At 58.1% G+C, this 25,770-nt stretch overlaps 2 protein-coding genes across 5 annotated transcripts in view; one reads left to right on the top strand and one right to left on the bottom strand.

Moving 5' to 3' along the window:
* Positions 1-338: 338 nt before the first annotated feature.
* LOC117640372 (protein phosphatase 1B) lies at positions 339-4,240 on the top strand. Of its 4 annotated transcripts, none has more exons than XM_034376841.1 (7): positions 339-496; positions 1,490-1,708; positions 1,790-2,181; positions 2,264-2,513; positions 2,605-2,722; positions 2,798-2,903; positions 2,996-4,240. In XM_034376841.1, exons 2-7 carry the CDS (start codon positions 1,538-1,540, stop codon positions 3,072-3,074), a joined length of 1,116 nt encoding a protein of 371 aa, XP_034232732.1. In that variant the 5' UTR covers positions 339-496; positions 1,490-1,537; the 3' UTR covers positions 3,075-4,240. The 4 variants fall into 4 exon arrangements, with proteins under 4 accessions (XP_034232732.1, XP_034232736.1, XP_034232735.1 ...); XM_034376845.1 differs by lacking the exon at positions 339-496 and adding an exon at positions 550-732; XM_034376844.1 differs by lacking the exon at positions 339-496 and adding an exon at positions 550-779.
* Positions 4,241-4,289: 49 nt separating this feature from the next.
* LOC117640373 overlaps positions 4,290-25,770 on the bottom strand; it is a 41,265-nt gene continuing 19,784 nt past the window's right edge. The window contains exons 2-8 of the mRNA XM_034376846.1: positions 23,298-23,383; positions 7,097-7,480; positions 6,820-7,025; positions 6,444-6,629; positions 6,146-6,295; positions 5,970-6,019; positions 4,290-5,885 (exon numbers count right to left, since the gene is read on the bottom strand). Of these exons, the coding sequence (XP_034232737.1) occupies positions 5,974-6,019; positions 6,146-6,295; positions 6,444-6,629; positions 6,820-7,025; positions 7,097-7,465 (957 nt within the window). The 5' untranslated portion in view covers positions 7,466-7,480; positions 23,298-23,383 and the 3' untranslated portion in view covers positions 4,290-5,885; positions 5,970-5,973. The remainder of the gene's footprint in view (positions 5,886-5,969; positions 6,020-6,145; positions 6,296-6,443; positions 6,630-6,819; positions 7,026-7,096; positions 7,481-23,297; positions 23,384-25,770) is intronic.

Here is a 25,770-nt window from a genome sequence, read left to right as displayed (position 1 = left end):
GCCAAGGAAAATTTGCTAATTATATTCCCAAAAAAATGTAATATCGGCGCAGCTTCAATAAAATCCCAAAGCACTTGAATTCCACCACGACGCCGCCCAAAATACGAAACTGCGTTGCGTACGCTACTCCGCGCCGAAACCAGTTCACATTTTGCCAACCAGACAAATCCTACATCTCCGCTCCAAACTATTTTCCAGCCACATTATAAGAACCATTTTCTTCCTTTCTGTAATTTAGACTAAAATCCTGCGTTGTGGAAGGGTGGAAGTTAGCAACAGCTGATTGGAAAAGCGTGACGTAATTCAAATTTTCTATATTTAGCAATGAGCATGCGCAGTGCGCAGAACCGATTCCGATTATCCGCCATTCATAACGTAGTGTACGTAGCGACTCGACTCGCGTTGGTCCTGATATCAATGAAATAATGGACTTTTATTCTCTATAAATGTTAGCCCGTTGTTTACCAGGGCTTTAATTTTTTCTAACATTTTCAAGGTAATTTTACGGCTAGAATTTGGCTATAGTATTGTGTACTGACGCGCCGAGGGACCCCTGCGTTGGAGATATGGCCTGCTCATCTCGGTGTAGCATGGAAAACACTGTAGCTGTTCTGAAGCCTTGAGCACCAGCTCCTCTTTACCTGTTGGCACTGTTTTCATCTGTTACCTGTTTTCCACAAGTTGAAGCTTGTCAGCGGTCCTGTATCGCCCAAGTTGACTCATCGTCTGGAAGTAACACGTGAAAGCAACTAAGTGTGCTGTAGATCCACTGTTTGGAGGTTGTGTCGCATTCGGTATCCCAAACCCTCGGTTTGTTCCACTTAGATTGTGATGATTATGTGCATATTCAACGCCAAACGCGAGACAATATTGTGAAGCTTTTGCAGTTTGGGAGGTCTTCGTATCTCCTGCCTCCTACATTTGTTCGCCTTCTTTTTGTTTTTGTAATGACTAAGTCCTGCCAGGGTATTGCTTTGATTTTCCTTTCTTTTGGATAGTTTTGGTGGAAAATGTTTTGTTTAAGTAGACCAGTTTATTTAAATAAAAAAATTCAATAGATTTATGAATTTTCTAGCTCCCTCAACAAATTCAGCTTATCAATTTATTTTTTAAACATATGTGCCATTAAGTTTCTGGTTTTCCTTAGTTAACCTTTCAGTGGCATGGTCTTATTTTCCTTATGCTCATTAGCTGATAAAACAATCAAACACAATTTAACAAGAAAGGTTTTCTTAGTTTTTCAACCTCTATTCTTTACATTGTTGCGCACTACATCTTGTGATTGTCAATAAATGCTTTGTATATATTTACTTTTAGAGGTTATACCCTTATTGCTCCCTTGTTTATGTGCAGATAGCATCTGTTGGGCTGCACTAAAACTACCTTATATTTCTCCTTTTTATTAAGTTGCCTGCATTAAATTTGTACCTCTGAATATTGTAATAGTTATGATTGCTAAATGTTGCACAATGTTTCTCTTTGTTTCCAGACAGAAAGATGCTAACCCGGTGAACGTGAATAATTAAGTGCAAACACAATGGGAGCCTTTTTAGATAAGCCGAAGACTGAAAAGACGAATGAGCATGGTGCTGGAAATGGGCTATGCTATGGCGTTTCCAGCATGCAAGGGTGGCGGGTGGAAATGGAAGACGCACATCGAGCTATTACTGGACTTGGACCTGACCTAAAGGACTGGTCATTCTTTGCAGTGAGTCAAAGTAGAAATGCTAATACTCATCATGGTACTGAATCCATCACACATGATTTAAAATATCTCTCCTTCATTCAGGTATTTGATGGTCATGCAGGAGCAAGAGTTTCTGCTCACTGTGCCGAACATTTATTAGAATCCATTGTGAAAACAGAAGAGTTTCAAAAGTCAGATGTTACCAAGGGCATTCGTTCTGGGTTCTTGAATTTGGATGACAGAATGCGAATGTTGCCAGAGCTTGCTAGTGGAGAGGATAAGTCAGGGTCTACAGCCGTATGTGCACTAATTTCTCCCCGTCAAGTTTTTGTTGCTAACTGTGGGGATTCTCGAGCTGTTCTTTGTCGAGCTGGACAACTAGTCTTCTCTACTCAGGATCATAAGCCAGTCTTGCCAAAAGAAAAAGAGCGAATCCAGCGGGCTGGAGGAAGTGTCATGATTCAGCGAGTTAATGGGTCCCTGGCAGTATCAAGGTAAACTGATTTGGCTAATCAATTTTTATCTGATTACTGTATCTCAATTTTCTTACCTGTATTCTATCTTATTCCTCAACAGAGCCTTAGGAGATTATGAGTACAAGAATGTTGAAGGCCGCGGTCCTTGTGAGCAGCTTGTGTCACCTGAGCCAGAAGTCTTTGTTCATGAGCGGAACGATGAGAAAGATGAATTCCTTGTTCTTGCTTGTGATGGTGTCTGGGATGTGATGAGCAATGTGGACCTATGTGACTATGTTCGATCAAGGCTATTGCTTACAGATGACTTGGAAAGCATTTGCAACCAAGTTGTTGACACATGCTTGTTCAAGGTATATATATATCCTCCGAGAACAATTGAATTCTGTTACGATACCGCTTGTAAGCACATTGTCTCACAAATTTTATGTTCATTTTTTTCAGGGTAGCAGAGATAATATGAGTATTGTGCTGGTGACGTTCCCAGGAGCCCCTAAACCCTGTGATGAAGCCAAATCGAAGGAGTCCGATATGGAATCAGTCTTAGAGAGGAGGATAACTGGTATGTTGTTGTGGCTATTCCGTCGCATCTCTCCCACAATTATGTTTAGCATTTATTTGTTATTATCTATTGCAGAACTTGTTCGTGAAAATTTGGATCATGTGGAATTCCCGTATCTGATTCAACTTTTGCAAGATGAGGAAATTTCTAATCTCCCACCTGGTGGTGGAATCAGTGCAAAGTAAGTTCATTGCAGTCATTTCTTTTCTTCATATTTTTTTTGTAAAATCCCCTCTTGAAGTAACTAATTATGTTTTACTTTTAATCATACAGGCGGGACTTCATTGTTAACGTTTATGAGAGGCTGTGTCCAAATCAACTAGAAAGTGTTCTAAACTTTGATGGCCTCTAAAAATCCTGTACACTGTAAGTTTCTACCCATTTTTTTTAACCTGTTTCATGATAAAAAGGAAAAAAAACTTTACTGCAATAAAATTATCTTTCCTCTTTTAATTTCTCCTTTATCTCTGTGGGTCCTTTTTTTTATCTGCATTTGTATCAAATTTTATATAATTTAACAGTCACATAACTTGTCTTATGTATATTTATATATCATTTGTTGTGTACAATGTATGTTAATTTGTAAATTCTTCCTTAAAAAAAAATCAATGTTAGTTAGAATTTGGTGTGAATCCATTGATATTGGGTACAACTTCCTCACTCGCAACAACCTTCTTACCATCTAATTTGGCCAAATTTTGCTTCATCATCAACTAGTCGTGAAACTGATCAAATGCAACTAGGTCTAACATGATGGCTAATTATTTTCACTGCTGACCCAGGTATCATGAATGTGATAGCAAACCTCCAAAGTGCTCTGGAAATAAATATTTAAACAAAACTAAAACAAAAAAAATAAATAAAAATTAAACAATCTTAAATAGATTGGAATATGCAGTATACCCCTCAGTGTCATGTGCTCTAATTTGTTTGAAGGAGTGAGGCAGATCACCTACATTATGATTAAAGATCAGCAATGCGTATTTTTAGCTTTGCCAATTTTTGTGGTGTCTGTCTTAGATTAGTGTTGCCTTACTAACACTGTAATTCTTGTGATAATATGGATGGACTATTGTCCGTGAAGCATTTTTGCTACAGGCTCTAAATTTCTATTGGAAACAAGGGAGATTTGACGTACAGTGACTTGAGCTTGGGTTAAGACAGCCTCAGCTGCTGACAACCGTGATACCTCATGCCATCTTGCTTTTGAGTTGAATGAATTGCTTTTTCATTTCTCGTTCCTTTGTTTTATTATGATTTAAGGTCAAATGCAAATCCACCTATTTGAAATCACTGAAAGTCAACTCGATGGTCTCTATTATTTACTGTTTTGCATTTTAGTGACTAAGAAGAGTTTTCTTTTGTATGATTATGGAATCCAGTATGCTTACTACTCCTTTCTAAGAATTTGCATCAAAATGTGATGAATTAATTAGCATGTGTATGGAAGGTTTGTTGAGTACATTTTCGTAGATAAACGTTGTTATACAAGTGAACTGAATAAAGCAGTGAATGGTACTTGTCTTATCTTGATTTTTTAGAATCCTCAGGGTCAGTCAGACACTCATACAACTTATGGCTTTTATTACTATGAATAATGACAATGCAATAATTAGTACGTCACAGTTTGCTGTCAGAGACAGGAAGAGGAAATAGGATCATAAACTAGAAGCAGTTAGTCTTCTACATTCAGATAATCAGTTCAGTTCAATGAATCAAATATTCCCAAATATTCAGCAGAGAAACTAATTATACTCAACACTGGTACTAGTGGAGCACAGTGGAATCAATGTTAACTGCCCAGTCCAGCCATAGGAGCAGTTGATCATGCCAAATCCCTACTATGTAGTGCATTTCTATATTTCTTCTAAATACTTGGTTGAACTGCTCTTGGGTTGCATCATTGCCTGAGCTTGTTGGGTTATTCACATTTGAAATAAGTAACGGAGCTTGAAGCTTATTTTAAAGACACTGCTGTGAAATGACAAAAGCTTATTCAAGGGTCTTATATTACAATTACCAATGCAAATTTAAATTGACATGTAGCTTTTTAATTCTTTGGAATGTAATGTGCAAAAGAAGTAAATAGCCCAAGTCAACTTGTGCTGCCTTCATTACAGTTACTTGTTAATACTCTCGCAAGTTAAGACTACATCACTTCAGAAGTTCATTATTTAGGACATAATTTGAAAGAAGGAAACTAGTATCTAACCCTTATCCTCTCCAACCAATGTTCATTATTTCTTTTCCTATACTTTTCAGTACTACGGACATTATTTGGGTGAGAATGTTCAGTGAATTATTCGACGATCCCCATAAAATTAATCAATGTGTAGCTCTGAAAAATATTTAAGAAATGTAGGAAAACACAAGATTGTTTCATCTCATTTTGATGTTCAACAAGAACATTTCCCTCTACAGTAGCTCCATTCTGCACTGTTTGATAGTGCTAAAGCTGCTATTTTAAGCAATTAGTACTATCCTGCCTAATGTAAGAAATTGATCTCATATGCAATTTGCAAGAAAGGAATTTGCTATTAGATGCTTAGTAAAAGAGAGATGAAGTTCTAATTTATATTAAATGATCTGATATTAGTTTTTATTGAGACTACCTGGATGTTCTATAGCCTGTAATCACCACACCTTTTTCTAGTGCAAATAATGGAATTGATCCAAAATTTTATTTATATATTACTCGTAAATCCTCTCACAAGCAGAGTATTCTAGACCTCAAAGACTCCAGACCTTTTATTTAAACAAGAAAAAAATTCAGTGTGCATGCAAAATAAATTAGACTCTGACAAACTCACATAGTAGTTTATCGTTTTAGGCTTAATGAAATTAATTGACTAATCTACTTTCTACAAGCCTGACTAGAAAAAAGTACAACCAAGGAGCAGCAATTGTCACTGTCAAACAGAGATGTTTTCTAGAAGTCTGTTGCTGAAATTAACTTGCTGATATTTTACAATAAGTACATTATTGGAATCTGATTCAACATGGTGTAGTGTCTCATCGCCACTGCCACATGCTCCTCCTACAGAAATACAAAAATAAGGCAAGAGGGTAGATGCCATCAGGAGAAACAAAGGCCAGCCTAAATATTCTATCTTACAAAATGGGACATGGGTCTCGAGGAAGAAACAGCAAAACAAGCACCATCCTGCAACAGAAAAAACACTTTATAAAGACAAAGTTTTTAGCAAGAAAATAGAATTTTAAAAAAGAATTAGTGCAGTTTTTTTACCTTCTTAGGATACAAGGTTGCTACTTGTGGCAGCTCGGGCATTTCTGGACCTGTCGATATGAAAGATTCAGTGTATTAATACTCAGGATTTCAGCAGAACAGCTTAGCTACTGAAAATGGGAAATACTCTAAGGGGGTCACCATTGAAAATACAAGTGAGAAGGTCTATTACTTACCAGCCGCTAGCCTGTTGCCTCCCATTCCACTCCTCCTGCTCGTCTCTAAGGTGGTTTGTCTCTCCTTGTTCCTGAGGCCGCACCTCTGCAGACGACAGCTGTTGTTGTTGCTGCTGCTGCTGCCGCTGGTCAGGTTGTTCGGTCAAGTCACTAAAATAATAATTAAAAAAAAAAAAATAACAATTAGATTTAGTTTATGCTAACAAATAAAAAAAACCTGTGGCCACTGCGAGGTTTGGTAGGGTGGATTCGACTGTCCACGGATGTTCACACTGGCACTTCCCTGCACTTCTCTCACCTTGTCAGGTCGCATTTCCCGTACTCGATGGCCTTGTACAGGATCGCCAGTCGGGTCAGCTTGTCCTGGGTCTTGAGGGGGTCGCCCAGCTGCGACAGGCAGCGTTCCAGTTGCTGCTCGATAGTCAGTGGGAGTGGTGGCAAGACGGGGCTCCAAGATCGCTTTCCGATGCCTTCCAGCATCTCCCTGGAACAACCAACAACATTTTCAACGTTCGTTTTTGCCGTCAAAAATCCGCCTCAAAGCTTAACCAAAACGAGCGTTTAAATAGCCGCGTCGTTTCACTTTTTAGCGCGTTTTTGGCGAAGTTTTGAGGCGGATTTTTGGAGGGCCCCAAAAGTGGTGGCCTCGACTCGGCGTGCTCCGCGTGCTCTACCTGTTGGCCTGCGGGACGGAAGCCTTCCTGCGACGGGCGATCTCGAGCAGCAGACGCTGGCGGAGCACGTCCAGCGGGTTGACGATGGAGAGCCGCTGGCCGCCGGAGCTGCCTCCGGGTGGGTTGCGCACGTGCCGGCGGAGGCCGTGGGCCTTGCCAGATCCAAGACGGGTAGCCTGGGCATCCCTGTTCCTCTTCACACGGGCCTGCCAAAACCGGTTCAATGAGTACGCAAGAAAACTGAGGCAGGGTATTCGTACTCGAAGCCACGCCGCACCTGGCCTTGTCCGCCGCGGTCGTACTCCGTCAGCAAGTACAGCTGGGGGTCGGGGTCGGCCGGCTGCCACGGAGCGACGGCCACCTTGCCCCTGGACTCGGCGGCCTCGGCCACGCCCGCCGCGTCCTCGGCCTGCTGCACGGCCTGCTGCAGGTCCTCGTACGCCAGCAGGCTGTCCAGGCTGCCGAGCGCGGCCAGGTCCTCGTCCTGGTTCCAGGGGGCGGCCTGCGCGCAGTGGAACGTGACGGGGCAGAGCGCGCAGCACAGGCCCAGCAGGCTCGTGCCCACCACCAGCTCCCACCACCGCTGTGACAGCAGGCGGCCCCTGCCTCGCGCGCCCCTCCGCGCACCGCCGCGCCGAGCCACCATCACGGCCTGCGAAGCCTGCGAACAACAACACGAGCACGGGGTCAATGCACACGCCACGCGCCACACGCCGCCAAAAGCAAACTACGCGTGGATTCGAACCCGCGCCACCCGCCGCCGCGCTGTCCGGTTGTGTCACGCGGATTCGACTCGCCCTCGCCCACTTCACACTGTCAATGGTGTATGCGGATACAGCGCGGCCGAGCCAAAGTCGATCCGCGTCCGCGATCGGGACGACTTGACGTCTTCGTACTCGTTTGCCGCCAGCCACCGCCGCTACCCCGCGCCTTGCGTTCCCGGCCTTTCGACGCGGGGTAGCGCCGCGCGACCAACAGGTCGCACCTGCACCGCGCTTAGCTGCCGGGCCGACTGGGCCGACTGCCTCGGAGTAGCGCCACGCCACCGCCAGCGCGCGTGGGCGGCGGGCGCCGCCACTGCCCTCTCTCTCCCTCCTGCACAGTTCATCCCGCTCCTCATCGCCTTTCTCGTTCTGGCCGTGGTGGCTGGTCACGCACTGGGTCACCACCTTCACCTTGGTGGTCGCAAGGCGCGCAAGGCTCGCCTCACGGCAATCCCGTTCCAAGGCCCAGGGCGCCCAAGGCTTGCCGTCCAGGTGAGGATGGCGTCGTTTGCGAGGATGGCGCGGCAGCGCGGGCAACGCGTTAGACGCCAGGCCGGCCAGCCCCGTAAAGCGCACTCCGTCATACTTAGTCGAGGCCGAAGGGCGAGCGGCGAAGGCGGCGAAGGCGGCGCGCGAAGGCGCCGTTTGAGTTGATAGCGACTCGGGCCGCGTTTATATCCATCCGCCGCCACCCCGGCCGGCCACGACGCGGCCACGACGGCACGGCCCGACGGCGACACCGGTATTATTCATGGTTTGCAACCGCATCGGGTGCTCCACGGTGCCGCATCCGTCTCCCTCGCCCACGCCACTGCTAATCCCCCGCCACGCCGCCACTTACTCTTGTCCTTTCCCCTCCCACAATTACTTTCTGGCGGTGTAGGGCGTCACGGCCCGGCCCGGCCGAGGGGACAATAACTAACCGCCGGCGCGCGCAACGCGTTGCTCTTGCCCCGTCCCCCGCAGTCCCCCACCGTCCCCGCGATGGTCCCCGATAGCGAAAGTGGCGCCTCGCCGCCCGCGGCCGAGTTCGGAAACTCCTTGACAGGTATACGACTGGGAGGCGAGAGGCGGGCACTCTTTGTGACGCCCGGCCACGCGCACGCCGCGGGATGAACAGAACAACGCCTTTTCCCTTCGTTTCTTTTGTCTGCCACTTCGCGAGGCTGTTGTCCAAGTCGCCGATACGGCCGGTCCGACGGCAACGGCAGCGGAGCACTGCCAGCACACTGCCAGCGGGCCCATTGTCTGTCTCTGTCTTTCTCTCGCTCGCGGTGTGACGGCACCACAGCGCCGCAGCGCGCCACAGCCCGCGGCATCAATGAATATCGCTCCCCAGCGGTCTGGTTCCGAGCACTGCCTCGTCGCTCTGTCGGACTCGGACCGCCCAGCGAGAGCGAGAGAGGCGGAGCGACGAGGCAAGAAAGGCGGTTTCAAGTTAATTACGAAGGTTTGGAATCGCCGCCGCCTCCGCCTGCCGCCACCAGAAGCCCCTGCAGTCGGGAGGCTAGGCCAGCCGCTCAACAGGCGTGCCTGGCGGGCCGGCCTACCTTGCGCGGCGCTCCTCCGGCGGCCGCCGCAACCCCGCCCCCGTCGTGGAGTCCGCGGTCGCGGTGGGTGCCTTCGAAAGAGTCAACAAATTCCCTGGTCGTTTGATGCCAACTCGATCTGCGCCCACGCACAACGCTTTTGCTTTATGAGTGTATACTCAGTCAGCATCCGCAGCTTGGAGCGGCAACTTTGCCGACGCCGGGCGAGACGGTGACTTGGAGACGGTGCGGCGGCGACGCCCCGAAGGGCCGAAGCTGCCCCTGCACGGCGCCACGCCGGCGACTCGGATTTCAATGACAGGGCCAGCCTGCGGCCTCACTCTGTCTCTCTCGCACTCACGGGGCGTCCCGCTGGGGCGCGAGCGAGACAGAGCTACGAGAGCACCGTTCGGAGGCAGCCCCCGGCAGTGTGTCGCCGCTAATAATTTGGCCCACTCGCCGCGTCGCCGCTTCATCAGCTCCTGTCCGATAATTGGTTCCCGGACGCGCGGCGCCATGGCCGCGCGCTGCGCGTATCGGACTGCAGCGGCGCCATGGCCGCTGTCACCCCTGGCAACCCGACCGGCTCCACCGAAGCGAAACCAATTTAATTCGCGATGAAAAGTCATACTAATGTAAATAAACGGGGCCAGGTCGTCCGGGTGGGCCAGGCAAGTGGGCGTAGCAGAGTGTGTGAGAAGACCGGTGGAGGTGGACGAAACTCCAGACGCGTTTTGACCTCCAGAGTCGCTAAATGGGACTCGAACCGAACGTGTGACCCCACCAATGGAATGCTCAGCGAACGAGGAATCCATTGGTGAGGTCACACGTTCGGTTCGAGTCCCATTTAGCGCCTCTGGGGCTCAAAACGCGTCTGGAGTTTTGACCGCCTCCACCGGTTTTCTGGCCCACTGGGCGAAGCCGAGCGTAGCGTCCCCCAGCCACCCTCAAACCAACCACCGACTGATTTGGCGTCGGGTCATGACGGAGGGCCGGCCCCCTCGTCACCGAGACTGAGGCGCGACGCGGCGCCGGGCCAGGACCTGTCGCAACTCTTGTTAGTTATTCGTAAACAAACCTAACTGAACCCGGGCCGCGCCACCCCGCCCCACTCCGCCCTGGCGGTACGCAATTTACTGCCTCTCTCGCCGTGGGGGCTAGTGGACGCCCCCCCCTTCCATCCTGGCCACAGCAACCAGGACGGTTCTCAGTGTCTCCTCCGCCCCCTCTGTATCAATAATCAAACCTGGCTGTCTTACCTGCCAGGACAGCCCGGCCGCCTCCGATCCGCATTATCATTTCTTTTCTCCCCCTCCCCCTGGAGCTTGTCGAGCGGTTTCGGCCTGGAGACGACCGTGGATACTTATTTGCTTATCACGAATCGACCGCGAGCTGTCATTGCCAGTGGACGAGCCCGGCCTCCAGTTTCGTATTGCGGGGGATTCCCCACGCCACTGTGAACGCACCGATGGGTGGTAGTCGTGAGGTAAACCTCGCAACCAAGAGGTTTAGGGAACAATACACTGTTTGTTGTTCGTTTTTTCTCGCTAAAGAAGCATCCTTGCGTCCCCTCTCCCCGTTTCCTGGTCCCGAAGCACTTCCTAATCCCCCCCCCCTTTCGGCAGGTCCGGGCGTCACCGCCGTAAACGTGTCGTTACGAGGCTCTATGTTCCGTTAGTGTGGCTGATAATGTCGCCTTGGTGGCCTTTGTGCCTGCCGGCGGTTTGCCGCGCTGACAATGCCGCCACATGGCGCGGCCAGACGGGCCAGCCCTTCTCGATCAAGTCCCTCTGTCTCTCTCGCACTCGCGGGGCCTTTCGCAGGGGTGCGAGAGAGACAGCGCGACGGGGCGCTGTTCGGAAATCGGTCTGCAGTGCGTGGTCGGGGTAAATAAGCACCTCACATTCAATGGCGGGTTATTCTAGGATAATATATGGAGCCGGCGTGCCAGCGCCACGAGCTGGCCGCGCCACGGCCGCGGGGGGGGGGGGGGGGGGGCATCTAAAACAGAGGTCCGCCGCGATGCCCTCCTCTGTGTTGCTGGAGGCACGCCGGAGGCACACTGGAGGGGCTGTGGCTCGCTCCAGAAAGCAGGGCTGCCCGGCCCGGCCCGCCAGACTCGGCGCGATAGTGTCACGAACACCGCTCCGGGCGCCGGAGGAGTCGTCTGGGTCGCTCTGTCTCCGTCGCACTCGTGGGGCGTCCCGTAGGGGTGCGAGAGAGAGAGAGAGGGAGAGACGGAGTGCGGCTCGGCCCGGCGGTCTGGCCTAATCAGTGGCGAGCAAAGGAGGGCAATCCGCAGTGCGATCCGCGGCTACAAAACGGCGGCACCCGGCACTCTAAAAAAATTAAAAAAAAATTAAAAGGAAAACTGAGAGAGCGCCACTGGAGCTGCCGCTATGCCCTGCTGCCCCGCCACAGCGCCGTTGCATCGCCACATGCGGGCGGCCTGTCGCCCCACCCCGCCCCACCCCGCCCCGCCCCGCCTGTCGCAGCCTGTTTTATGACGGCTTAGTGCACTGGCTCGGTACACGGACAGGACAGCCCGCCGATAGAGCGGCCATAGCGGCCAGGCCACCGAGCAAGAGAACCACGCACGACGTGCGTAAAGCAGACCGGCCCGTCATTTTCACCACAAAAAACATCCCAAGAGAAGTAGGGAGAAATTGACCTTTTTAATTGCTTGCTTGCAGAAGATTGTCTGACGTTCCGCGTGTGTTTGAGTTTGAGTGAGTGAGTGTGTGTGCGTGCAGCAGTTGGACGTTCTGGGAAGCTCCCAGTGAGTTGGTGTGTGAGTGAGTGAGGTGTCAGCGTCAATCTGGACTGCTCCGAATCTGGCTCCGCGGTATGAATGCGCTCCGTCTCCAAGCAGACCGTGACGCTGAGGCTTGGCAGCCCCGGCCTGCCCGTCTTGCAGGCTGATTCCGAGCGCGGAGTTCCCGCCGGTCTGTCTCTCTCGCACCCAAACGGTGCGCCCCGTGAGTGCGAGAGAGACTCCCCACTCGGCGGCCTATTCATCCGCTTCATTAGCGTCGCAGTGTCACGAGTGGCGAGATAACCGGCGTCGTCCCGATGGCACCTCGCTCCAGGCGGAGTAGGCCGCGGAGTGGAGTGGGCCAGCCTGCCAGCCTGCTGCAGACGCGTTGGAGTGGAGGCGTGGGCGGCCCGGCTCGCCTGGAGCACCTGGGGCGGGCGGGGCGGGGCGGGGCGCTGCTTGCTTCCGATCCCATTCAGCGTGCACCACTTTGCATAGTGTGCAGTCTTGGCGGGGTTGCGCCGCGCGCTGCAGCGCAGCACTCCCAAGCCGCCCGAACCGAAATGGGACTCGGCAGGAGCCATTCAGGCTGCTCGCGGCGCACTCCTTCGAGTGTCGCTAGTTTGACGACGGCGACGCCGCGCTGCCCGCCTGCGAGCTAAGGGCGGATGCAGGGGCGGGGAGGGGGAGGGGTAACGAAAGTTGCCTTCTTACAGGAGGGTGCGCATTGTTGCCTACCTTTCACGGGGCCCCTCCTTCCCCCTGGACCCGTGCCTGGTGCTGCGCGGTGCGTGTCACTATAGAGGCACGCCTCCGGCCATCCCACCCAGGCAAACAGAGGCCTTCCTCCTTCGCGGGGCCGCGACTGAGGCGGAGCGAAAAATGGGAGTGAATGATCACAGTGTCTACAGTGTCGACGGCGACCTCATCCTCGTCCTCATCAGGGACGGCGAGGCAGCGATGCGTTTGTCCGGTTTGCCCGCGATGCGCATGTGAGTGATGATGACGCACGCACGCACTTCGAACGCTGCTCTCTTCGCTGTCTCTCTCGCACGCACGGGGCGTTCCGCGTGGCGGCTGCGGGAGGGACAGGGACAGAGGCAGGGATCAGCCTGGCGGCCCGGCGGCCCGCCCCGCGCGACCCATCCAGAACGAGTCGATGCGAAAGCACGGCGAAAGCCATGCAGCAGGCCCATTCCGAGCGGGGGTCTCTCTCTCCCCCTCTCTGTCTCTCCCCCCCCCTCTCTCTCTCGCACCCAAGCGGTACCCTCACGAGTGCGAGAGAGATGGAGCGACCGCCCACTCGGAGTCAGTCCAGGGTTCGCCCCATTTGCTGGAACTGTCGGTCTGTTGTCCGCGCGTCGGCCGGTTGGCATAAGGGTGGGCGGCTGGGCTGCACAGCGGGCCAGGCCGGACCAGGCCGGCAGGCCAGAAGAGCAGTTTAGGCGGCCCAACCGAAACGTTACGAGCCATATCAGCCTAAACGGGGCGCGAACCTAAGCAAGCCCGGCGGCGAGCTTGATTCCGACCCCGGTTGAGGAATCCAAACCCTGCTGCCGCCGGCAGTGGTATATGAGCCAGCAGCCCTAGCGGGGTATGCGGCAAACCGAGTAGGTGGCAACACTGCGGCCCTATGACGCGCTCGCCGGGCTGCACAGTTGGCACACGTGCACACACACAAACACACACACACACGTGCAGTGCGCGGCCGCCTCATCCAGTTCGCGTCGATGCCCACCGCCATGCAGCAGGCTGGTGCCGGACAGCGCCCCGTCTCTCTCGCACCCCTACGGGACGCCCCTCGGGTGCGAGAGAGACAGAGCGACGCTGTTCGGAACCCCCCGCAGGACGGGGGCGTGGCGCGACGCGTCCGGTAACTCCGCCAACCTTCCCGGCGAGCGCCGCGACGATCCACGCATCGAAGGACGGCCCGCCATAACAATTACGTTATCATCCCCTTTTATCGGGGCGGTCTTGCCTCCCCTTTGGCCTTTCCGGGCCTTTCCCGGCGCGGCGCGGTGCACTCGGAGGGCGAGCACGAGGTGCACGAGGGCGGGCAGCAGCAGCGGAGCAGCGCAGCAGCGCGCGCCCCCGCGGCGACTTTACAGCGCACATAACACGAGACGAGGCAGCTAACTTTGGCCGGCCGGCCGCGGCACCGCGCGGCACCGAGACCTGGACCTGGACCACCGAGGCGCACGCCGTGCTGGCCTTTCGCCGTGCGTGACCCGGCGCGGCCTGTCTCTCTCGCACCTCGACGGGGCGCCCCGCGAGAGCGACAGAGACAGACGAATCAGCGGCGGAGGCCGTGTGGGGCCCACACTGCGGCCCACACTGTGGGCGGTACTCGCTGAGGTGTGGTAGTGACCGCTGCGACGTGCCCGATGGCCTCGTCCCGGACGTCGCGGCCCCGCCCCGGCCGCCTCGGCCTCGCCAGCACACAATGTCGGCCTGGCTAAGACTCTTCCTTCACGGGATTTGATGCCCCCTCACTCCTCTCCCCGCCGCCGGGGCCCTCCACCGTGTTACGGCGCGGCTTATTGCAGTATGAAAAATTCCTGCGGCCGCGGTGGGTTTTTGCGGGGTCTTTTCTTGTTCCAATGCGCGCGCTCCTCCGCGGCGAGTCCGAATGCCGCTGCTCCGCGCCGCGCTGCAAAGAGGCCGGCCTGGAGGCGAAGGCGAGGCATCCGCCAAAGACCAACTTTAGCCGGCCGGCCAAAGCCACGCCGAGGATTGGGATTAAACAAATCCAGAACTTGTTAAGAGCGGGGGCTGCAGGCCGTGCCGCCGTGCCGCCCTGCCGCTGCAGGTACACTACACGCCGGCCGAAGGCATTCTGGTGGGGGCAGCCCTGGGGCAGCCCTGGGGCAGCCACGCCGCCATGCCGGGCATCGTCGGCATCCCGGTGGACTGGAGGAGGGCCCGGAGGAAGGCGGGGCGCTCGTTCGGCCGCTTGCCCGAGGCGGTCCGGCCCTCGGCCTGGCCCTTGGCTTGGCCGGCCCGGCCGATGTGTCGAACAGTGCGGGGCCTCAATCAACCTAATGTATGCCATAAACTCCATACTGCCGGCCGGGCGGCGGGGCGGCGCGGCGGCGCGGGGGCGACCGCGACCACCGCGTGTTATTCCACAAGTTGGCCGGCCGTCTGTACGCGTTTCGGGCTTCGGGCTTTTGTGCTCGTTGCGCGTGGAATCCCCCAGTTTGGCGATACTTTGCCCTTTCCGAGTTTGCCGATGGTTTCATTTCATCCGCTTTGACCGCCCGCGGTTAAACGGCGGCCTCGACGGGCAGGGGCGATGATGGCCGACAAACATGGTGATGACCACCACGGTGATGACCATCATGGCGATGACCACGGAGAGAGCGTGCACCATGATGAGGCCGGCAGCATCGGCAGCATTACGGGCCGACGATGATGAGGCTGCACCTGCAGCGGGCGTCGCTCTGTCTCTCTCGCACTCACGGGTCGGCGGGGGGCGTGAGAGAGACGGGGCGACGAAGCCCCGTTCGGCGTCGGCCTGCAGAGCATGCAGGTAATGGGAATTATCCGCTGCTGATTGCCGGGGGACCCGAGGCGGAAAATGGGGCCGGAAAAGACTTCAAACGGCCGTCCGGGAGGCGGGCGGCGGGGCCGGCAGCAAGCACATCGCAATTTCTTTTTCGACTTTCTTTTTACATTTTTCCTTTTTTTTGTGATGCAAGTTTTCGTCAACATTGACCCGCGCACCGTGGTGCACAATCTCGACGGTATCGCCAGGGCACCGCTATGGCGTCGCAAATGAGGCACGCCCTCTGCCGGAGGCAGGCTCTGTCCACGGACTGGCTGCCTGCCTGCCTGCCGGCCCCAACAGGATGTAAACAGCAACGCCGGTGCAGTGGGGGCGGCCGGGGGCGGCCGGGGGCGGCCGGGGGCGACGGCGGCTCTGTTTGCACCCCTGCTCCATCCGATCGGCGTTCTTCGCCGTGCCACCGCTACACTGTGTGTCCTCGAATCAGCGGCCGAAAAGCAGACACGGGGCAATCGAAGACTGGCGCAGCGGGAAGCGAGGCAGCCCTTTCTTTTTACCGCCCCGCCGCGCCGCGAGGACGATAGTGCTTATCAATAAGGGAGGGGTGATTATCTGGATTGGGATTGGAGCAGCGAGCACCGCACTAGCCTCCCCCCCCCCTCTCTCTCTCTCTCTCTCTCTCTCTCTCTCTCTCTCTCTCTCTCTCTCCCCACATACACACTCGGGGGATTTGTACCGACTCCAGTTCAGTGTAAGCCGGCCGGCGGTTGCGTAATGAAGGCCAGGGCCGCCACTGTAACCGCGGACGCAAAATTGGCGGCCACGCCGCGCCAAGCCGCGCCAAGCCGTGCCAAGCGGGTGCCGGAAAGGTGATACCTTTTCCGCTAGGCTGGCGGCAAGGGCAAGGCCAAGGGTAAGCGGCCCTCACGTACCGAGTCACGTGGTCCAGCAATCACAGCGTGGGCACAGCGGTGGACTGATTCCGAGATTCGTTAACGTCGTTCCGCCTCTCTCGGGCCGATCCGGGACGCCCCGCGAGTGCGAGAGAGACAGGGCGACGAAAACAGAGGCAGTCAGCGGCAGTCAGCCGTGAGGGTAGGCAACGCGCGCGCGCGTGCGAGAGGGTTGCCTATGGCCTTCCCGTCGGGCGGCCCGCAGTGGGTCAGAAGACCGGTGGAGGCGGACAAAACTCTAGACGCGTTTTGAGCTCCAAACAGGCCTCGAACTCATCCGACGCGAAGGTCTCGCCACACCACCGCGATGGTCGCGACGCGTGCGTCCTTGTCCTTGGTGACGAAAGTCCGCCCGTGTTTGGGCGTCCTTCCGTCAACATGGACCGCCCCGTCCCGTCCCTCTGTCCGGGACTGTGTCCGGGACTGTGTCCGGGACTGTGTCCGGGACTGTGTCCGGGACTGTGTCCGGGACTGTGTCCGGGACTGTGTCCGGGACTGTGTCCGGGACTGTGTCCGGGACTGTGTCCGGGACTGTCTCCGGGACTGTGTCCGGGACTGTCTCCGGGACTGTGTCCGGGACTGTGTCCGGGACTGTGTCCGGCCCTGCTCTCCTTCCGCGCTCCCTCACTGCTTGCAGTCCTCATTACCGTTCGTCTGTTTTTTGTGTGTGGTTTTTTTTTCGCCCTCCCTCCCGGCTGCAGCGCGCGCTTTGACTGCTTTGACGTGTGTGTTCTGGCGGTGCTGGCGGGGGCGCCTGGGCTTGCAGGTGCACAGGGCGGCCCTGGCTGCGGCCCCACAGTGTGGGCCCCACAGTGTGGTGGGCGTGCGGGATGGCGGTGTGGTATGGCACGGTGGTATTCGCGGCGGCAGGCCGCGGCAGGCGCCACACAAGAGGCATTCTACGGCTTGGGCGCCAACTTGCGCGACAACTTGGTGCTGCCGCGCCGCGTGTGGCCGCTCTGTCTCTCTCGCACTCACGGGGCGACCCGCATGGCCCGCATGGGTGCGAGAGAGACAGAGCGACGACGCCACCCTTCGGAATCCACAGGCGCTGCGCAACTTGCGACAGCCGGACCATGCGGTGTTGCTTGCCGCCGCGGGGCCTACACTGCATGACGGGGGCCGCCGTCGCCGCCGTCGTGGAGTTGGAGTCGCGCGCCAAAGCCAGAGCCAACTCAGTTCGTTTCGGTGGTTGTTGAGTAGAGAGTGAATGTCGACCCGCCGGCAAGTCGCAAGCTCACCGCCGAGCGCGGGTTCAACTACCGGAGGCGGCACAGGAATAATTTTTTTCTCGGGCGGCGACGACGAGTGCACTGTTGATAAAGTAAAGGAGAATGGATGGGAAGCGTCCAATTAAATTACGTCGCATCGTGCTTTCAAAAGTTGAAATAATTTTTTAAAAAATGAATGGAACGGCATTCTGAAATTCGCGCCGCCTCGGCTACGTCACCGCCAGGTGGATCGCTTCTTTGCCCCCACTCACTGCAATCTCAGCGCTAATGGCGCGAGCCAACTCAAACAGACTCCGGTTAAGGAGTCGCTTGCCTTGCCGCGCCACCGCGGCGCCACGTGACAGTCAAGCCTGCCAACAGCCGAGCCAGAAGAGCCAGAAGCCCGGCCCACCAGCGCGTAAATATTTACCGCGGGTTAAGGATCGCTTTTGGCGACGGCGCCGCACAGCGCCGCAGCCAGCCATTCTGCTGGGAAGTGTTTTCACCTGGATTAGAGAGACTCAGCGCGCGCGAACCGCGCCACCGCAGACCGCCATGCGTTTCCACACACAAGTTTCCTCAAAAACAAAAACAAAGATGAGGAGTGAGCGGTGAAACAACAACAACAACAACAACAACAACAACAACAACGAGTGAATGAAACGGGCATCCAAGCCGCGTTTTTGATGACGCTGTTTATCTTGGCTGACCTTGGGGCTCTTCCACAATCCCCGAGGGGCGGGGGGAGGGGGGCTTTGTAATCGGCGCAGTAATGGCCCCTCCATCATTTAACGGACACGATGACGGACCGCATCCTCGGTGCATGCGCAGTTTTTCATTCGCGACGCCGGCGGTAGAGTCTACTTCTCGGGGTGAGTGTGTGCAACGGTACGATAGAGAGACTTCTCCGGGTGGCTGTGCTCCGGGACGCCGACAATAGAGACTTCTCCCGGGTGGCTGTACACCGGGACGCCGACGATAGAGACTTCTTCGAATGACTGTACACCGATAGAGACTTCTTGGAGTGACTGTACACCGATAGAGACTTCTCGGAGTGACTGTACACCGGGACGCCGGCGTGGCGGCATGGTGGATGGCATGGTGGATGGCATGGCGGATGGCATGGCGGATGGCATGCCGGATCCTAAGCAAACAGAAAGGGCTTAAGTGTCGCCAAGGTGGGTGTCGGCGGGATTAAGGAAGATGGAGCCTGCGTCATCTAGTCAGCACGACGGGCAGCCCAGCCCAGCCGGAGGCGCGCACGGACAGGGCTGCGCGGCGGGGAGGCTGGGAGGGCCGAGCAGGAGGGCTGCCCGTCGGTCATGTGACGGCGATGCGTCGAAACGGCCTGGCTTCGACAGTAAGCTGCGGCGGCGGGGCTGTGAAACGGCAGTCCTAGGACCGACAGGACCAACAGGACCAACGGGACCAACGGGACCAACGGGACGCAGTGGGGCAGTCGGGGCCGCCGTCTACCGTCCCCAGGTGGCGCAGAGGCGCACTCTATCGGGGCCGTCGTCAGCCGGGAAAGAGCCGCACTAGCGTTAGCGTGCCACTAGCGTGCACTTCGGGGCGCGTCAAACTTTGGGGCGTTACGGGGGCCATCCAGGAGTCCGGGGCGGCGGGGCGGCAGGGCGGTGGACTCGAGGGCCCGCCGCCCAGCGCGTTTACTGCCGAGCTTGCTGCAGAGAACCCCGCCGACGCCGCGGACTGAATGATTCCAAGAGAGTCACTCGAACACACTAGCTAAGCTCTCCCTCTCGCTCTCTCACTTGCACACATACGTAGATTCGGATGGAGGTCGGCAGGGGGTGCAACAAGTGGGCGGCGAATTGTTGCCACGCCGTCACTCACACACACACCTACACACAAACACACACACGCACGCGCGCGCAGCGCGAAACACTTAGCGTCCTGTCCGTCAGAGACGAGACGAACAAAGACCTTGACTGCGTTGTGTTTTCCATCCCGAGGTTTTCAAAGGGAGCGTTTCCCGCCGAAACGCGAAACCCTCCCGTACTCTGTAAGTTGTAGGCGTGAATAAATTCGAGCAGCTTTCCCCGTGGGCCAAGGGTGGCTGAGGGCCGGGTGCACAGTGGGGCACAGTAGGGCATCCCAGCGAGAAGGGTAAAGCTGCCGCTGGATTTCCCTCCCTTCCCCGCCACGACTGCTTCGACTTGGAAGGAGCGAGGCTGAGGCTTCCGCCGCTTCCGCGCCTGCATGTGTGAGCAGCGCCGAGGCAGCGCAGAACCCGATCCGGAGGCGGGGACGGGGCCCAGGACCCAGGACCCAGGACCCAGACACCAGGGCGTGCGAGTCGTGCATAGTTTAACGTATCGTTTGCTAAAATTAGACCGCCGCTTGTTCTGGCCCCGGGCAGCCGAGGGCGGGACCGGGCGGGACTCGACGCTTCGCCCCACGCCCCCGCGCCCCCGCGCCCCCTGTTGCTGTTCTGCTGTTGCGATGAACAGCCCCAGCCGGGGCGCCAGGGCCAGGCTCCGCGCCCCGCACGGCGGACCCGGATATGAGGACACTTTGCCACGGAAATGGTTTACACAGCCACGACGGCGGGGCGCCGTGGGGCGCCGGGGGGCGTGGCGGGGCGCGGTCAATGGCACGGCTGTTGATTGTGAGCAACAGAGCGGCGAGCACGGCCTCCAACCTCGGCAGCAGCGCAGCAGACTGAGAGTCGTTTTCGTCGCGCTGTCTCTCTCGCACTCACGAGGCGTCCCGTATGGGCGCGAGCGAGACTGAGCGACTCTCAGTCTGCAGGCAGCAGCGGGACGAAGAGGCGAATCAGAAGGGCATTAGGTTGCGCGTTCCAAGACCGAGACTGCCGAGACCAACAAGACCGCGGAGAGCAGCGTGTCAGCTTAGGGCCGCTCCCGCCCGCGTGGGCTCAGCGCCCGCCCCCGCCCCGCCCCGCCCCGCCCCGCCCCGCCCCGGCAAAGCCAGTGTAGGCAACCCGGCGGCAAGGTGTGGCGGTGCGGCAGCCCGCCGTGCCGCTATTGCGCCGAGGTGGAGGCCGAGACGAGGCGAACCGAAAAAAGAAGAAGAAGAGGGAAAACAGGGAGCTTCTTTTTCTTGACGGGCTAAAAGCCCGGCTCGGCAGCCTCGGCAGCCTCGGCAGACGGAGGATGAAGCGAGGTGGGTTGAAAGGAGCAGAGGGCTTGACGTGCGTGCGAGTGGAAACGCGGGCAACGCGGGGGAGGGGACTGGTCTGCTCATTGTCAGTGTCGGCCCGACTCGGGGCTGAGGGGCCGAGGAAGACGAAGACAGGGCATTGTTGACCAGGGATCGGACACACCAGACACACGACACAATGCCGCAAGCCGGCAGAGGTCTGCAGCAGCCTCCAGCGCGCGCGGGCGTTTTCGCCCCGCTGGAGATTTGGCGACCGTTCCGTGTTAATGTCGCGACTACTCCACACTCCCTGCGGGCTGATTCCGCGAGTAGTCGCTCCGTCTCTCTCGCACCTATGCGGAACGCCCCGTGAGTGCGAGAGAGACGGAGCGACTGGGCTGCCAGACGGGCTGCCAGACGGGCGTGCCGCGTGCCGGGCTGAGCGGACGGCACGCGCGCCCTCTATTTCCCCAGGGCGGTCCCTTGCAGCACCAGCCAGACAAACTGGCAATATAACTTGTCCGGCCGGCGACAACGGGGAGCCGAATTCTGGCGCGAGATATGGCACTGGCACCTCCCGCTGTGTTTTTTCTTCTGTTTTTCTGTTTTTTCTCCGGAGCCGGACCTCATTCTCATCGCCCGGACTTTCGGTCGACTCGTTGTCTCGGTGCTGCCCGCACCCCGTACCGCACCACCGCGCGGGTACCACCACACTGGTAGGCTTCTCGCGGGAATAATGCTCTCTGCTCGTCCGCTCGCGGGGCGGGGACGGCGCGGCGGCGCCCAAAACATGCGGGGACATTTTCGATTTCCCGGTCGCTGGCTCCTTTTTGTGAAGTTGGAGAGAAAAGGGGTTGGCGGGCGTCGGGCAGTGAGTCGGTTGGTCGGAAAAGAGAGTTGAACCATGGTGCCGCGAAGAGCACGGTGAGGGGCAACTTGTTCGCATCAGACAAAGCAGGGCGTGTTTGTTGTACCCGCCCCAGCCCGGACCCGGCCCCTCCCCCCTTCCGAAATTCGACCATTGGTCGCCAACCCGCCGCGTCAAACACGGCCTAACACGGCGCGCCGGTCGCGCTGGACATTCGGAGGACAAAGGTCAACTTTCCCGGCCGTGGACCGCAATTTAGCATCTGAAATTAATTTCCCCTTGGCGGGCCGAAAATAAAGAATCGCTGGAGCGGTGAAACTTGGTGTCAAAGTGACTGGAAAGCCAACCGGTCTGCTGGCGGCTGCTTCCCAAACAGTGCTCCGTCTCACTCGCACTCACGGGTGCGTGCGAGAGAGACGGAGCGACCGAGCTCCGTTCGGAAGCACCCTGCTGGGGGCTGAAAGGCGAGCCAGACGCGCGCTTTCCACTGGAACATTGGACAGGCTTTATTTCTCATACAGACCGAGACAGGTGACGCGCGAAGCTGCGCCACGCCGCGCCACGCCGCGCGGGGCGGGCGACAATTTTTATGGCACACTCCGCCGGGGCTGAGTGCGGAGGCGGGATGTGGATCGGAGGGTATGAGTCTGCGCAGCGATTCCGAGAAGTGTTTTGCCGGCCTGTCCCTCTCCCACCCCTCGGGGCAGTCCGTGAGCGCGAGAGAGACAGAGGGCCGGCCTGGGCCGTGGCGCCCGCCGTGGCGGCCAGGGTCGCAGAGCGGACCACTAACCGACTCTATTGACTCACGCCAACCTCACGTCTTCACCCCGTACTCCGTACGAATGGATCCCACGGGGCAGGAGGCGCGGAGAGGAGAGGAGAGGAGAGTGTGGCTGGCTCTGGCCGTGGCGTAGCGCTGGGGGCGGCCCTGGGGGCGGCGACGGCGGGGGCATAGAGGCAGAGAAGGCCAGCAGCGTCGCGGCCTCGGAGCTCTGCAGCGCGCAAAGCGCAAAGCACTGCCCCTTACGTGAAGGCTTTGTGGTTCCCCAGAGCCATGCTGCACTCCTGCACCGCGCGGCAGTGGCCGCGGAAGGCGAGGCGTCGACGCCGCGTCGTGTCGGGCAGAGGCCGTGGGGGAGGCGGCCGCGGCCGCAACCAAGGCCGCAATCAGCACGCCGTCCGAAGCCGCCACAGAGGTTTCCTCGTTCTCTGTGAAGCAAGACAGAGCTGCTTCTCCAACGGACAGCCGGTTTGATGGTGGGCGGCTTCCAAGCCCTTCACAGAGAGCTCCTTGACCAGGCGGCGGTCTAGCTCTAGTTCGAGACGGCCTACTGTGGGAACCCGGCCACCTAGTCGTCGGCGACACCGAGAAGGCCGTGCCGGCGGGGGGGCGTGCCCGGGCGTGCCGCGGTGTGTATCCGCGGGCTCGGGGCAGTGCTGCGCGGTGCGGCGGTGCGGTGCCACCCCTGCAGACTGATTCCGAGAGTCTCTCTCACACCGATGCGCGACGCCCCATGAGTGCGAGAGAGACAGAGCGACGACTCTCGGAATGAGTCTGGTGCCTATTTCCGTGCACGCGATGGTGTTGTTGGGGCCTCGCATGCTGCCTCGCTGCAGTCCGGGAGTTTTGCAATTGGAGCGGCCGCTCGCCGCGAGGGACTGCGTCACTCCAAAACAACGAAGCGAGGCGGCGCGCGAAAAAGCCAACTCCCCCGCCCCGACCGGGCCGCGAACCCGAACCCCCTCCCCGCGCCGCCCCGCGCTTACCTCAGCAATCTCCGACGGCCGTTGCGTCTCGCCCGGTGTAGCCAAGTTCGACTTTCCACCCACGCCCCGCGACCCTGCTGGTGAACCTGAACAGAGCAAACACAGTTTTCTCCTCAAGTGTATGCGGTTGCCGCTTCTTTTTTTCTCCGCCGAAGGAGGAACGTGAATGTGGTGTCAGCTTCATGCTTATCCAGATTCACATTGGCATTCTCGCGCGGGGCGCGCGGACGTGGGGACAGGCGGATATTGGGCGGCCTTGCCGGACCGTGCGGCCGTGCCACGCCACGCCACGCCACGCGCGGGGACGGGACGGGACAAGTACGGGCATCGCCACTCCCCTCACCGTCACCGCCACTCCGCCCCCTGCTCCAGATTCAGGCCTGGCTTGGCGCGGAGCGTGGCGCGGAGCGGGCCGGAGCAGCGAAGCCCCGAAAGGGCAGCGAGGACGCCGAGAGCGAGGGGAAACGGCGGCAAAAGAACGCATTGGGCGCGGCGGTTTGCCGGCGGGGGGCGTGGGCGGAGGGGCGGGGAGGCGTGCTGCCGCCGGTCCGTACAACGCCCCAAGCACGTGGGAAAGGCCATCAGCCAGGAGCCGGGTGAGGTGTTTGCAAAAAAGAAGACGAAGGAGGGCAGCAAGCGCCAAGAAAGGAAGAGACCTGTCAGCGACTCGGCGGCGAGGGCCTCGGCGAGGGCGGTGACGTGACGCACACCGCATACACCGGGCCGACCTGCCCTGCCGCCTGCAGCCCGCTGCTTGGGGCGCGGGTCGCGTCGCCGCGGTGCCTCGCCGCCTCGCCGTTCGGATATTGCGTGGTGTCAATGCAAACAAGGCGATCCGTCTTCCGGGCCAGCGCGGCCGGCGGCGCGGCCATCTCAGCCTCCATCACGGCCGCCTCCGCCTGCCGCCTGCACCGCGGGCGGCCCGGCCACAGCCCGCCACCACGACAGCCACCTCCGCCTCCACCGCGAGGGGCCCAGCCACCGTCGTGCGCAATCTGTCCCCGGGAAATTCGTCAGCTAATTTATGGATGGAGAAGCGCCCCGCCCGCCCACCACACCGCCCTGCCGCTCGGCTCGGCTTGGCTCGGCGGCGACACACCGGCAGCCTCATCAAACGCGCATGATGGAAATGGAGCTCGCTGCCGGTGATTAGAAAAACAAAAACAACGCCACGCGCTCCGCGGCCGCGTCGTCCGCGTCGTCGGCGTCGTCCCGCGGACCCGCGCCACTAATTAGTCGTCAGGCACACACTCGGCTTCGCAGGGAAGGCTTCGCCGGGCGGCGCCAGGCAGCCGTGTAAGAAATTACTAAGCCATTACGCAGGGCCCGCGGGCCTCGTTGAAGTTGGGGCCGCGGACCCAGCGGACCCAGCGGACCCCGCGGACCCCGCAGTGTTCGACATTCTTTTCCCCGAATTATTTTTATTCATAATGTAAATGAGACACGGCCGGTGGGCGGAGCAGCAAGCAGCTGGCAGTGTCGAGGCAGGGTTATCACGACGCAAGTTTTTCCTGTTGGCCGCTGTCGCTGTCGTCGCTGGGTTGTTCTTGTTCTGCCCCCAACAAGTGCTGCCGCCTGCTCCCCTCCCGGACGCCGCGCCAGGCCAACGCCATTGTGCTTGCTCACGTCGCGTCGCGTCGCCGCGGCCGAGTCCTCGAGACGGGCTGTGCTTCTGTCAGCCGGAGATAATCGCAGACGTCTTACGGCGCCCGCGTCGCTCCGTCTCTCTCGCCCTCGCGGGGGCCCCGATAAGGGTGCGAGAGAGACGGCGTCGACAAGGGCCGCCGCTGCGCCAACAACTTGTCCGCGGGTACTTTCCGGCCAAACTTCAGGGCAGCAGGCGGACTCCGAGAGGCGCCTCGTCGTCGTCGTTCTGTCTCGCTCGCAACGTACACGGGGCGCGCCGTGGGCTCGTGAGTGCGAGGGAGACGGAGCGACGGCAGTGCGGTTCGGAGTGGCGCGTTTTGCGCCGCGCGAAGGCGAGGACTCACAAGCCGTGTTGCGCTTAGGCCACCGTTTCCGGCGCTTCCGGCGCGATCAAGTTTGGAAAGAGCCTGCAGGCGCTGTAGCGGCTTGGCGGGGCGGGGCGGGGCGGGGCGGGGCGGGGCAGTGACCCTTGTGACGTCACGAGCGTCACGCAGCGCCGCGGCGGACGGCGAGTCGCTCCGCGGGGACGCCGGGGGACGCCACCGCGCCATGGCGGTGCACCACAAAGGGACGCCGTCGAGCCGGGTCGGGCAGCCCCAGGCAGCCCCAGGCCGGGCCGTCCCGCCGGAGCGCCTCATCGTAACGGACGCCGTCGGGGTGGGGTAGGTTACGCCGCGCCGGCACTGGCGGGGCTGGTGGGGCTGGTGGGGCTGGCGTTCGAGCAGTGGCGGATCCAGGATCCAGAGCCAACCTGAGGGAGGAGCCTGTGGCTGTCTGCGTTCCTTTCAGGCGACTTTCTAAGGGGAGAGGGGCAATTGTCCTCTTG

Source organism: Thrips palmi, unplaced genomic scaffold (genome assembly GCF_012932325.1).
Source record: "Thrips palmi isolate BJ-2018 unplaced genomic scaffold, TpBJ-2018v1 HiC_scaffold_12, whole genome shotgun sequence".
Classification (NCBI taxonomy): Eukaryota; Metazoa; Arthropoda; class Insecta; order Thysanoptera; family Thripidae; genus Thrips; species Thrips palmi.
This window is presented reverse-complemented; position numbering and strand designations above follow the sequence as displayed.

Excerpts from the sequence above, each read along its gene's own strand:
- LOC117640372 (XM_034376841.1), top strand. The coding sequence starts at position 1,538 with ATGGGAGCCTTTTTAGATAAGCCGAAGACTGAAAAGACGAATGAGCAT. Across the intron at positions 2,182-2,263 it reads GGGTCCCTGGCAGTATCAAG|AGCCTTAGGAGATTATGAGT; the intron begins GTAAACTGATTT and ends ATTCCTCAACAG. Across the intron at positions 2,723-2,797 it reads CTTAGAGAGGAGGATAACTG|AACTTGTTCGTGAAAATTTG; the intron begins GTATGTTGTTGT and ends TATCTATTGCAG.